Source organism: Marmota marmota, unplaced genomic scaffold (genome assembly GCF_001458135.2).
Source record: "Marmota marmota marmota unplaced genomic scaffold, marMar, whole genome shotgun sequence".
Taxonomy (NCBI): Eukaryota; Metazoa; Chordata; class Mammalia; order Rodentia; family Sciuridae; genus Marmota; species Marmota marmota.
This window is the reverse complement of record NW_026000207.1, coordinates 2,225,951-2,238,873: the sequence shown is the minus strand read 5'-3', so window position 1 is coordinate 2,238,873 and position 12,923 is coordinate 2,225,951. Positions and strand designations below refer to the sequence as shown.

The window sequence follows — 12,923 nt, the reverse complement described above, 5'->3', positions numbered from 1 at the left end:
CCAGGGAACGGACACCTCCGGGGCTGGACGTGGCTTCTGCCCCTCCCCCTCTTGCATCCTCCCAGGTGTGGAACACTGACCTTCACACTGTGCCCCAGGGGTATTTCTGAATATCCTAACTGCAGTGATAGGAATTGTTGTTGTTGTTATCATTGGGACCAAGGACTGAACCCAGGGTGCTGTACCACTGAGCCACATCCCCAGCCCTTGTCATTTCTTATTTTGAAGTAGGGTCTCTGACCTCCAACTTTCCATCCTCTTGCTTCAGCCCAAGTCATTGGAATTACAGGCGTGTGCCGCCACACCCAGCCACAAGCACAGTTTATCCTCAAGCATGTGCTGTTGAAAGAGACATCCAATGGTACTCCAGTGTCACACCCTGCTCACAGGAAGTCACTCAGAGCCTCTTCTGTGTCACCAAGGGATAAGTGGCAGTATTTCCTTTTGGTGGGCAGTGGCCCCACCCTACCAGCCAGGGTTTCTTCCCGTTTCTCTCCTACACCTTTCATCTTTGGCTCTCTCTCTCTTCCTCTCCCACCCCCTCCGCATCCTTCTGGATCGTCCCCAACTTGTAAGATGCCCACGTTCCTTGTCTAAAAGCAAAAGTGGCCTCTGTGGGTGCCACGCCTACCCAGCCCATCAGCTTGTACTTGGTGTTCTTCAAAGCCCACCCTAGAGCCTTGCCTACCCTCCCTGGCTCTGAACTGCCACAGGAAGGCACAGCCTCACGGGACACCAGGTCTTTCTTCTCCTTTCCCACAAGTCCCTGGGTGACCACAGTCACCCATGGAGCCAGCTCTAAAGTTCCCCACAGCTGGACTTCCTTCCAGCCCCTTTCAGCAAAGTGTGACTTGGTTCATGTGATCACAGTTTCCCTGTGGGGTGACAGGGACCAGGTGTAAGCCACCACAGGGGGCACCAGGGTGCCGAGCTGGTGTCCCTGGGAGCAGAGGCTGAGGCCTAGAGTCAGCAGCTCACAAAGGCTGGGCTGGGGGCCTGTCACCCCACAACTCAGGAGGCTGAGGCAGGAGGATACAAATTCAAGGTCAGCCTGGACAACTTAGTGAGACCCTGTCTCAAAATAAAAAATAAAAAGGGTTGGGGGCTGGGGTGGTAGCTCAGTGGTAGAGCGTTTGCCTAGCACATGTGGGGCACTGGGTTCGATCCTCAGCACCACATAAAAATAAAGGCATTGTGTTGTGTCCATCTACACCTAAAAAATAAATATTTTTTAAAAAGGGCTGGGGATGTGGCTTAGTGGCAAAGCACCCTGGGGGTTCAATTTGTAGTACCTCAAAAATAAATACTAGGAAAAATGTTAAAAGCCTACCAGAAGCTCATGGGTTTTAGAGGGCATGCTTGTAGAAGAAAAGGTGTGAGGGAAGCGACATGGGGCAGGGGAAAGAGCTGAGAGTGTGGCCTCCCATGTTGGGGACAAGGCCCTGAGCTGTGTGCCCCAGATCTTTGCCTATGGCCTCCTCCAGGGGGAGAGTTCCTGCACCTCCCCCTACACCATCTTCCTGTTGGGCCAACAGAGTCCTCTCAGGAATGCAGCATCCGTGAGCCGCCTCAACTCCAGGGGGCTGGGGCCTGCTCTGGGCCTGTGATGGAGATGTGTGTAGCTCAGCACAGCCCACACAGTTCCCACAGCCCCCAGACCCAGAGCCCTGTGCAGGAAGGACTCGCTGACACTGCCTGAGCCTGCTTGGCCTTCTTCCTGGCTTTCCCTAGCACCTGTTTCCAGGGTGATGGGGGCCTGAGAGGGAGGGACCCTAGAATCACTAGAACGAAGGTCTTGGTGGACCCTGATCTGGTGGTGCTTGGGGCATCAGGTGACCAGTGGAGACCTGGCCTAAGACCACCACACAGTGGGCAGCAGATGCACCCAGCCCTGTGTGGCTCCTGCCTGAGCTTGGGAGAGTGCTGGGAAAACAGACGGCTCATAAAGTGGCACAGGCCACACTTTGGTGTCCCTGATGGCAGGAAGGAGAAATGGAAGTCCCTGGGACTTCATTTGTCCCAAGTGGGAAATCCAAGAGACTTGGTGCCACCACGAGCCTGGGATGACTGATAACATTTTCCTCTGATGCCATGATGATCCCACAGATGATGGAACATGGACGTTGACAACTGCCTAGTGATTCAGCCTAATCAGCTGGTGCCTTCAATGGCAGTTAGTGACCTCAGTGTGGGATCTTCTAGCAAATTAGCAAAGAGTTTGTTCCTAATCAACTCCCCACAAGTTCCTCCCTGAGACCTTGGTAACCTATCAAGCTGAGAGGCATCACTGGTCCCCTGATTGGAAGAGGCACTTACAGGAACTCACTGATTCTCAGTGTTTGTTGACTGAATGTATGAACTGCTTACCTTGACAGAGAAACTCTTTCTGGGTCTGCTGCCAGCCACGTCTCCTCCTCCTGACTTCACTCGGGCTGCACAGAAGCCCCACGCCTTTTCCCAGCACTCCAGCTGTTTCAGACCCCAGGATCCCTGCATGTGGCTGTTACCCTGCCTGGTAGGTTCTTTCTCCAGCAGCCAGTGCCTGCTTCCCCTTCCACTCCTGGTGGACCCGGATACAGCGGGCCACTCCCTCCCATGCTTGGAGTGTAATTAAGCAATCCTCTTTATCTAATGTTGCCTGTGGGTTGCCTATTTTTCCTTTCTTTTATCACAGGGGGCACCTTTGTGTGTGAGTGTGCTGGGGATTGAACCCAGGGGTCTCTACCACGGAGCTACACCCTTTTTATTTTCAAGACAGGGTCTTGTTAAGCTGCTCAGGCTGGACTCACACTTGCCTCCTCCCAGGGGGGTTCCCAAGTCACAGGATCACAGGTGCGTGCCGAGCTTTGTTTTTTTATTTAATATTCTATTATTTTAAATTTTTTTTTTCTTAGTTGTAGTTGGACACAATACCTTTATTTTATTTTTAGGGCGTGCTAAGGATCGAACCCAGCCCCAGTACCAAGCTTCTTAAAGGCAGAGACAAGCCTACTTGTCCTGGGGCAGGGCCAGCTCCCCACCTAGGAGCCAATGAAGGCTCAGGAAATGCTATCAGTCTGATGTCAGAGTGCCCGAGACCTCAGTGTCCACCATGGAGATGCACCTGTCCTACCCCCACCTCCCCGTCCCCTGGCACTGTGCCATGAGCCGCTCCTTCCAGGCTGCCCACCCCTCACTTCAGCCATGGTTTCCCTTTCCTATCTGGGGGAACCAGGTTTGAAAGACCCAGGAAGTAGTGGGGTCTGCCTCCGGACACTGAAGAAGTCAGGTGCTCTGGGCTCCCAGGACTGAAGAGAGGAGGCGGCCGTGGGGACAGAGCCCCCTGGTGGCAGCTGGACACAGTGTGCCGGGAGGGTGGGTTTTCTCTGCGTCCTGGGGATGTATGGTGCGAATGTGAGCCTGGATGCAGAAGACCCGCACCTGCGCTGAGGCTGCTGCCTCCGAAGCAGAATCTCGAGGTTTCTCCACGCGCTCAAGGCACGGGACGCGGTGCACACTGGGCATCCAGTTGGAGCTTGGACGTCTGGGACCACAGTGAACAAGAAGCCACAGCATGAAGGCTGCCCCCCTCAGCCACACCTGAGAGGAGCCCAGTGCTGTCCTTGGTACTGATGAGAGACGGAAGTTTCGGGATGGCCACATGGCTCCTGATGGGAAAGCCAGGCCAGACCCACGGGGCTACTCTAACTAGTGAGCAGAGCACACAGGGAGTGGGATGGGTGTGGCGACAGGAGTCAGGGAGGGGTGGCCTATTCTCATTTAGATTTCCCTAAGTGGGGCCGGCCACATCCCAACAGGCCATCGGCTGTGCCCACAGTCCTGGGGATGCCTTTGGTCCTCTCCTCCTCAGGCCTTGGCCAGGGTGCTGTGACGCAGGAACACACAGGCATGTGGGGGAAGCAGAGAGGAGAGGAGAGGGGGCTCCACTGATGGGAACCCCACAAGAGATGCGGGGCCATGGCTCCCCGTCTCCAGGATCAGCTGCTGCCTGACAGGCATGTGGGGTGATGGTGAGATTCCCCCATGATCCCCAGCCCCCGCCCCTTACCCAGAGGGAGGTTGGGTAAGAGCAGGGACTGACAGAATTAATTAAACACAGAGGTGGGGAGCGGGGAGGGTGCGTGGGATGGGGAATGTGTGGCAGGTCCCCAGGCATTCTCGTCCTCGCACCCCTCACCCGGTACTCCTTGGCAAAGCCCTTGGCCAAGAGGCGTCCCTGTGTGCTGTGGTACACAGAATGGCAAAGGTCCTGTGCTTCTGAAGTCTTTTCTACCTCTACCAGCTCTGGAGGGGTGCCAAGGAGGGACATGGGAGGGCCGCGGTGGTTAAGACCTTCTTGTTGTTCAAAGTACACCACACCCAGCACCCTGAGCCAGGGCCCAGGATCCACCCCTGAAGAGTGCCCCCTCCAGCACAAAGTCCTCTGCTCTCTGGCCTGGCCCCACAGCCAGCATCCACCCTGAAAGGCCAGGGCCCACCTGCTGTGCTCTGCAGGCCTGTATTCCCCCCAAATTCAGAGGCTGGGAGCAAAGCCCCAGATAATGGTCTTGATAGATGGGGCTCTGGGGAGGTGATTAGGTCCTGTAGCCTCCTAAATGGACTGGTGCCCTTGTACAAGAGGCCTGAGGGAGCACGCCCATTCACCCCCACCACGGGGGACACAGATAACACGCCATCTATGGGGGATGGACCTCATGGACACCAGACTTCCTGGCACCTCAATCCTGGACTTCCCATCCTCTAGAACTGTGAGCAACACATTTCTTTCGTTTATAAGCTACCCGTCTAACAGCAGCCTGGACAGACTAAGGTCCCGTGCCAGACTGGTTGTTCAGCACTTTCAGTACAGTCCTGATTTAAGCCAGGATGCAAAAAGCCAGTGGAGACCAGGAAGGTGGGAGAAGGGTGGCACAGAACCAGCTGCACCAGCAGCAGGTGAGGTGAGACCCAGGGAGGGTGGCCAAGGAGGGAGTGGTCAAGCCGGGGTGTGGAGTGAACAGGACACTCAGGAGGAAGAGTGAGCAGTTTTCAGATTGAGATCTCAAAGGACATGGGAACAAACATAAGGGAAAATCAGCATCACATAAAAACAAATAAAATAAATTGTGTCCATCTACAACTAAACAATAAATATTAGAAAGAAAGAAAGAAAGAAAGAAAGAAAGAAAGAAAGAAAGAAAGAAAGAAAGAAAGAAAGGACCTGCCCTTGACTCTTTGGGTACACGCCAGGATTTCCATGTAGAGGAAACTCTATACATGGATCATGAGGTGAGCACGGGCTACATGCCTATGACCCCAGCTCAGCTCCTGCTGGTGGGACTGTGCACTGGAGTCACTTGGAGAATTGACCGTTTTTTATCAAGTTACTCATGTATCTAATCTATGAGCTGGGATTTACACCTCTATGTATTTACAGGAAAATAAAAACATAAGCCCACAAAGACCAGCAGGAGAATGTCCACAGCACATTCTCCTTCATAAAAGCCCCGAGCAACTGAATGCCTGGCAAGGGGAGGAGGGATCAGCAGCTGGGTCTGCTCGGCAACCAGAAGGAATGAAGCACTGTGCCCTCCACAGTGCATGTAAGGGTGCAGGAGAAATAAATTGATTAGAAATGTGTCTGTTACAATGGCCAACTACAAGGCTTCCCAGTAAGATTGGGAAAAGACTAAAATCTTCTAATGAATATTTGGCAGAGCCAGAATAATAACCTGGATCTTTTGAGTTACATCACCATATCCAGGGTGTTCAAAAAGGTGAAATTGATCTTTTGGATCCTATCTCTCTAGCTGGTCAAATACTTCAGGAATTAAATGGCTTTAATCCCACAAACATGTTGAAACATCCTGCAAGGTATGTTATTGAGATGATATGTTTTCTACTAATTCTTTTTATGTCATAATAGTAGATCATGACATCCTCGGACCAAGAATCCAGGACTGGAAGTTATAACCCCTCAATTGTGTTCATAAATTAAGAAAGGGAGAGATGTCACGAGCCATCCATGGGCTCTGTGTGAGCTATGCGCATTTGTGCATATGAGGGGAGAGGTCTGGCGTGGTGCGCTGATTGGGCTGTGCGACCCAAGTGTGCCTTTCTTTTCACTCTGCCTGTGATCCCACACAGCACCTGAGAGGGGTGTGACTTGCCAAGGTGTCAGTCTGCTGGCCACAAGCCATCACCAAGCAAGACTCCAACTTTCGAAACCCCTTGCCTCTTGTGGGTAGAATACTTTATCAAATGTCTTTTCTCCAATAAATAGGGGGTTCCAGGTGCGCGCTTTTCTTGCTCCTTCCAGCTGCCCAGTGTGGAGCTGACCCTCGGGGTCCCAGAGAAGACCCACCCTTGAAACTTAGGTTTCTTTGTTGCATAGTTTCTTTGCCATTTTCTTAGTTTGTGGTTGCAGCCAGCTCCTTTGAACCCAGTTCATCTTGTCAGCCAAGCCAGCTGGCGACACCCAGCGGCTCAGGAGGCTGAGACAGGAGGATCACGAGTTCAAAGTCAGTCTCAGCAAAAGCGAGACCCTAAGCAACTCAGTGAGACCCTGTGTCTAAATAAAACATAAAATAGAGCTAGGGATGTGGCTCAGTGATTGAGTGCTCTCGAGTTCAATCCCTGGTACCAGAAAAAAAAAAAAAAGTTGAGTGAAGAAATCGGTGATAGATTAAACAGATACAGATAGACATCAGTTGGACAGATGACACATGGTTGATTGGCAGCAGATGGATATAAAGACAATAGGCAGGTAGGTAGATGGCACAGAGGTGATACATAAGATCAGACAAGAATAGCCGGGGAGGGGCTGGGGGTGTGGCTCAAGCGGTAGTGTGCTCGCCTGGCACGCGTGCGTCCCGGGTTCGATCCTTAGCACCACATACAAACAAAGATGTTGTGTCCGCCGAAAACTGAAAAATAGATATTGAAATTCTCTCTCTCTCTCTATCTCTTAAAAAAAAAAAAAAAAAAAAAAAGAATAGCCGGGGATGTGGTTCGGGGGTAAATGGGGGTAAAATAGGGGTAAAGCGGGGATGTGACTCACTCCTGGCATGCTTGAAGCATGGGTTCAATCCCTAGCACAGCCCATTTTTAAAAAAATTTTTTTAGTTGTAGATGGACCTTTATTTTTTTTTTTATTTGTATGTGGTGCTGAGAATTGAACCCAATGCCTCACACATGCTAGTCAAGCGCTCTACCACTGAGCCACAACCCCAGCCCCTGCCCATTTTTTTTAAAGCTCATTCAAGATTACACAGGTACCTAGATAGGTGATAGATAACTGATAGTGTATGGACAGATGACGGATAGAAGAAAACCTGAGTACTGCAGGAGGGAATGAGGCACGGCTTAGCAAAAATCCAGACAGCAGTAAGCCCAGGAGAAGCTCCAGAGAAGGAAAGACAGGAGACCACAGAGAAGTGTGAAGCAGAAAGAAACAGAAAACAGAACACAGAACTCCTGAGCAAACAGAAATGATCCAAGTCCAGTAGAGAACTTCAGAGAGAAAACTGTGATATGCTCAGAGAGGCACTTCTACAGAAAGGAAACGGGCTGCTGTGGAACCACCAGAGACCAGGAAGAGACTCTGGGAAATTCCGAATATGAAAAGACAGAATGAAATCCAGTGGAAGGTTTGGTAGAGGGTTTGTAAAGGAAGTCTCCAACAGAACACAGCAACACAAAACAAAAAGGGGTCCACGCCCAGGATGAAGGCTGCAGATCTGGAAAGCCACCGTCCAGCTGACAGGAGTTTTAGAGAACCAGCCAGACAGCTGCAGAGAGGAAGCTACTCGGGCAACAACTGCTAGGGCCCAGAGCCACAGACAGCAACCGCCCGGGGCTGCAGACACTGACCCAGCCCTGCGTGCCTCTCTGTGATCTCCAATGAGCCAGGTGTAAGAACAGCTCAAGACCCGGTGTCTAGCCAGGAAGAGCAGGCCACCCGCAGGGAGCACCAGGGCTGACCCTCCATGCGCCCCAGGAGGCCTACCTCTAGTCACAGCACAGCCCTAGGGGTCAGCTCAGGGGGCAGATGTGTTCAGACTTGCCAAGCCTCTGGTACTGCTGCAGAGGAAGGGGCAAGGTGACAACAGCAAAGAGGCCTGCAAGCCCCCTGGGCGGGCCGTGCTGGAGACACAGCCCTGAGACTTTGCCCGGAGAGCTCAGGAACTGTTCGGACTCCCACTTCGGCAAACGAGGCTGTGGAGGCGCTGCTGCTCTTCTGGGCAGTAAGTGGGAGGGGAGGCCAGGCTGCATAAGCCCAGGCCTCAGATTTTGGCTAAGGACATGCTTCATGACCTCCAAGAAGGCGGGCTGAGATATTAGTTTTATATTTGCTGCTGTAAAAAAATCTGTACAAATTTAGTCATTTAAGACTACATCAGGGCTGAGGCTGGGGCTCCGTGGCAGAGCACTTGCTTAGCATGTGTGAGGCACTGGGTTCGATTCTTAGCACCACATAAAAATAAACAAAGGCACGTGTCCATCTACAACTCAAAAAAAAAAAAAAAGAGTACATCAATTTACTGTCTTACAGGACTGAAGCGCAGATGTCTGCAATGGGTCTCACTGACTTGAGGTGGAGACGGAGCAAGGCTGCTCCCCCTGAGCTGCAGGGCAGAATGTGGCTCCCCTCTAACCTTCAAAGCCAGCAGCCAGGCTTCTTCCAGCCTGCCTCCCTCCCCTTTCCAAACGACTCCTGAGATGATAGGGGCCACCCAGACAAGCAGGACAATTTGTCTTCAGGCCAGCTGACCAGTAACCTCTACTCCATTGGTGACCTTCGACAACATTCCCCACAGAAGGGGACACATTCACAGACTTTGGGGATCAGGACACAGCTAACTTGGAGCCCATTCTGCCTGTTGCAGATGTCACAATCACACAGCCCTGGTGGCTGAGGAACAGTCCAGGACACTCTGTGCACACGTGTCCACATGCACTCACTCACACAGGAACACAGGTTTCTGGGCAGTGATGTGGGCCTCCCTCAGTCTGAGCACACTTAAGACATCCCTGCAGCCTCTCTTCCCTGCCCACACAAAGGCGGTAGGAATCCCAGGCCTAGCCTTCATCCCAAGCCAGTCCCAAGCCACAACGTGTGGTACATGTGCTCATGTTGACCACGCCTGCACTGGGCCACACAGCTCAGGGAGAGAGAGAGGGAGAGGGAGCCAGTAAAACCTCTCCCTCCAGACCCAGGGGTCCAGGCCCAGCCTCCTCCCTCAGACCCAGGGTCCAGGCTCAGCCCCCTCCCTCAGACCCAGGGTCCAGGCCCAGCCTCCTCCCTCAGTCCCAGGAATCCGAGGCTTCAGCTCTTTTTCCTCCAACACAGGCTCCCTAGCCGCCTTTCCCCTCCCAGGCAAGCTGCGGTTCTTGGGTTCTTCACACAGCAGGGCTTCCCACCCTCCATGTCTGCAAGTCAGGAGCCCTGTGTACTTCCCTCTGGGGCTCTTCTAAAGAGAGGGAGGGAGGGCAGGAACCAAGGAGGAAGAGTTTCACCTCCTGTCTTCCCTTTGCTCGAGGGAATCCCTCTGCTGCCACCTCCTCCACTGCAGATCTGGTCCCCACCCTCACTGCTAGGGCCCGCTTCCCCCACCCAGCCCTCACTTCCCACTGAGAGCTGTTCACCCTCCTCCTCTGCTGTAGGAGCTCCTTAAACCACACAAGGACGCAACGCAGGGTCTCACGTGCACACTGTGGGTGCAGAGGTCACGTCGGGAGGGAGCGCCCACCCGGTCATGCCCTCAGTTGCAGAGGTCACACTGCTGTGGTCACTCCTTCCTGCTCTATCCCATCTCCCGGTCACCTGTGCCCTCCTCACCTCAACTCCTGATACCGTGATTATAGTGGGTTGTGTCCTCTAAGATATGTCCTTCCTGGCTTCCATGCTATAGCTCCCCTATAACAAGGGGAGGATGGACACCCCCACCTAAGGGCTCCAGGGGGTCCATGGGCACCAGGCTGCCTCTTGGGCTCTTATGGACTGTGATCATCCCTCCCCGACGTGTTCCCAAAATAACAGGGCTGCTCTGTTTCAATTCCCACTTTACTTGGCAACGAGAAGACAGATGGGAGCCGTGGGAAGGGGCAGATGGTGGGGAGACAGGGGAAGGCAGAATACGGGTCTGGCCGAGAGGCCCAGAGTCCAGAGCCAGAACCCAGGGAAGGAAGCTTGAACCCCGCGGCAGGCTTGGAATGCCAAGAGCACACAGGCGTCTCGAGACAGACAGCACTGCAGCTGCACCCGAGGCTTGGCCGTGAGGGTGTTTCTCAGGCTGGGTCAGTCTCTGGGGGAGGGGAGGGAGGGGACTGGGCATCTTGCTCCTGGTCAGTCGTTCTTGAGCTCTAGGCTCTTGACTGACAGGGTGATGAGCAGCTGGGCTAAGTAGTAGGTGGACATGGTCACCAGGCGGGCATAGGGCAGGGGGTGGACAAAGACATCCCAGGCCAGCATGGCATCAGAAAGCGCGAGGAGCAGAGCGCCCCAGCCAGCACCCCCACCCTGGGCCAGGCCACGCCATAGCATGGCGGATACCACCAGCATGTAGACTGCCACTGGCAGGAACATGTCCGGCTCAAGGTGCAGCAGAAGCAGGCCGTAGCACACCACAGAGGCCAGGATGGTGAGCAGCAGCAGGGCCGGCTGCAGTGGGGAGAGCCCGAAGGCACAGAAATACAGGAAGTGGGCAGCAGCAAAGGCGGTCATACCTGAGGAGGGAGGTGGGTGCCCAGAGAGCTGTTCGCCCTCCTCCTCTGCTGTTCTCAGAACCACCCAAGTCCTTCTGTTCTCCCTTGGCCCCACCCAGGCCTGAGAGGATGGTCCCAGGACCAGCTCCCACCCTGGCCATGCCGTGGCTGCCTGCTGGGATGACAGGGCCACCTCCTCAGTGGCCCCCCACTTCTCCCTGCCTTGGCTACTCTGTCAGTTCTCAAAGCAGCAGGAGCAACCTTCACTCTTGAATGTAGCCTGGGCTGCATCCTTGCTGTCTCACTGTCCACCACCTCCCCATTCTGCTCTGGAATACCGACACCCTCTGCCCATCACTGCTCTGCTCATCACCCTGGCCCACGTGGACAAAGGGCCTGGTGTGCCACTGCCCCAGGGCCTTTGCACCAGCTAGTTCCTTGCTCAGAACATGTTCCCCAACACATGCCTGGGGCACCTCCTTCGAGAATGCCGACTGGTCACTCCCTCAGTAAAACCTTCTTCAACCACCTTTTTCCTCCACGCCACTTCCGCCTTCTAAGTGCGCACTGTCTGACCCCACCCCTCCAGAGCTGCACCCTCCTGTTCCCGTCTGACCCTGTGTGCAGGGTCCTCGCAGCCTTGCTGCACTGCAAGGTGGCGTCCCCCCCAGGGCCCCAGATACAGCGTCACCAGGTCCCCGCTCACCATGCAGGAAGGCCTCGGGCCACATGAGGCAGGCGTTCCCCACAGCCGAGCACACAAGGCCTCCCTGGAGAAGCCAGGCGTAGCTCCCGCCAGAGGCCAGGGCCCACGGGTACGCCACCAGGGAGAGCACAGGCAGGCTCCTGACCAGGGCGCTGACCCAGGTCGACTGGCTCTCAGGAATCCGGAGGAGGAAGTAGATGGAGCAGGTGACGATGAAGGGGCTCAGCCATCTGCGGGCCTGTTGGTGCTTCAGAGAGGACAAGCACCGAACTCGCATTCAGCACTCAGTCCAGCTCTAGCCCTCAGAGGGGCCAGGCCTGACCAGGCTGAGACTCAGATCTCCCAGCTTCCCCACTTCACCCCCACCCCAGGCCAGAGCTGTCCCAGCAGGACCTATTCGGGGACCAGGATTTTCTGTCTCCTGGGCAGGCAGAGGACCCCAGGCCCTACCCCAGGCCCTGCCCCAGGCCCGTGCCTCTGCAGGCCCTCACTTGGACTAGGAGCGTCTTCAGGAGCAGCACTTCCTTCCCACTCTCCATGCTGGTACAATGCCAGAGTGGCCTGTACCTGGAAGCTGGTGAGTCAGGATGAGGAGGAAAGAGGTCATGGTCACACATTAACCCAAAGAGCGTCCTGTGGATGCTGGGACTGATAACAGCACCCAGAGAGAAACTGCCCCCCACCCCTCAGGAGTTGCCCTTGCTTGATGCCCTCTAATAAGGTGCCCATCTGGACCCAAGGGACCCTCCGTCCCCACAGCCCCTGCCCAGCACACACGAACCTGGCCTGGTTTCTTCTGCCTGGGGGGTGAGGCCCACAAGTGCCCTTCCCATTGTCCTGTGCCCAGCCAATCAGAAGGGGCAGCTCAGGATTCCAATGGAGTGGGCCAGCCGGGGAGGGTGGGAAGGTGGTGGGAAGGGGCCTTCCTGCCCCATTCCCTGCCAAGCACTGGCTGAATGACGGTGCAGTGAGGATGCTGTCCTTGTCCCAGTGCAGGGGTCACTGCAGCAGTTTGTCAGGATACTTACCCCCTGCATGCAGCGCTCACTCTTCAGCCTTCCCATCTGGAAGATGGGGACTGCCACAGGGACCGCGGGGCTCAGGGAATTGCGGTGTTGGGGGGTGTCATGTGCCTCGTTGGAAACCCACTCATCCGTAATGTGGCTCACTGCTTCTCACCAGGGATGAGCGCAGGATTCCAACTTCCCTCCTTCCACCAGCAAGAACCTGAGGCCTCCAGAGCCCAGGGCTCCCAGCTGCCCCAAGTCCCCAGCAGTGCAGGGATGGTGGATCTGGCTGGGAGGCAGACTCAGCAGTGCCCCACCCGAGCCTGCACATGCAGGCCAGGGACACTTCGGGATGTCAAATGCAGATGTGCTGTGAGGGTGTGGATCCGTGTAGATTGGGGACGGGGCAGATTTCCTCCTGGAAATCTCTGCCTCAGCTGGGCATGGGTCACTGCCCCACCCAGGACCATGTCCCACAAGGGTCACAGCCTCAGAGGGGAAGCTGCTCTCCACCCCACATTCCA

General features: G+C 54.9%; 1 protein-coding gene across 1 annotated transcript; it reads right to left on the bottom strand.

Annotated features, from left to right (window-relative positions):
* Positions 1-10,029: 10,029 nt before the first annotated feature.
* Positions 10,030-12,795, bottom strand: Tmem86b (transmembrane protein 86B). Its single transcript, XM_015505451.2, has 3 exons — positions 11,884-12,795; positions 11,393-11,639; positions 10,030-10,707 (listed from the first exon to the last, which is right to left on the bottom strand). The coding sequence occupies exons 1-3, from the start codon at positions 12,007-12,009 to the stop codon at positions 10,328-10,330; spliced, it is 753 nt and encodes a 250-aa protein (XP_015360937.1). The 5' UTR covers positions 12,010-12,795; the 3' UTR covers positions 10,030-10,327.
* Positions 12,796-12,923: the final 128 nt, after the last annotated feature.

Bases quoted from the DNA above. Each gene is read 5' to 3' on its own strand.
- Tmem86b (XM_015505451.2), bottom strand. From the start codon at position 12,009: ATGTGTGACCATGACCTCTTTCCTCCTCATCCTGACTCACCAGCTTCC. The intron at 11,640-11,883 runs GTGAGGGCCTGC...TCCTCTCTGAAG, and splicing joins TGAAGACGCTCCTAGTCCAA to CACCAACAGGCCCGCAGATG. The intron at 10,708-11,392 runs GTGAGCGGGGAC...CTCCCTCCTCAG, and splicing joins GCCCGAGGCCTTCCTGCATG to GTATGACCGCCTTTGCTGCT.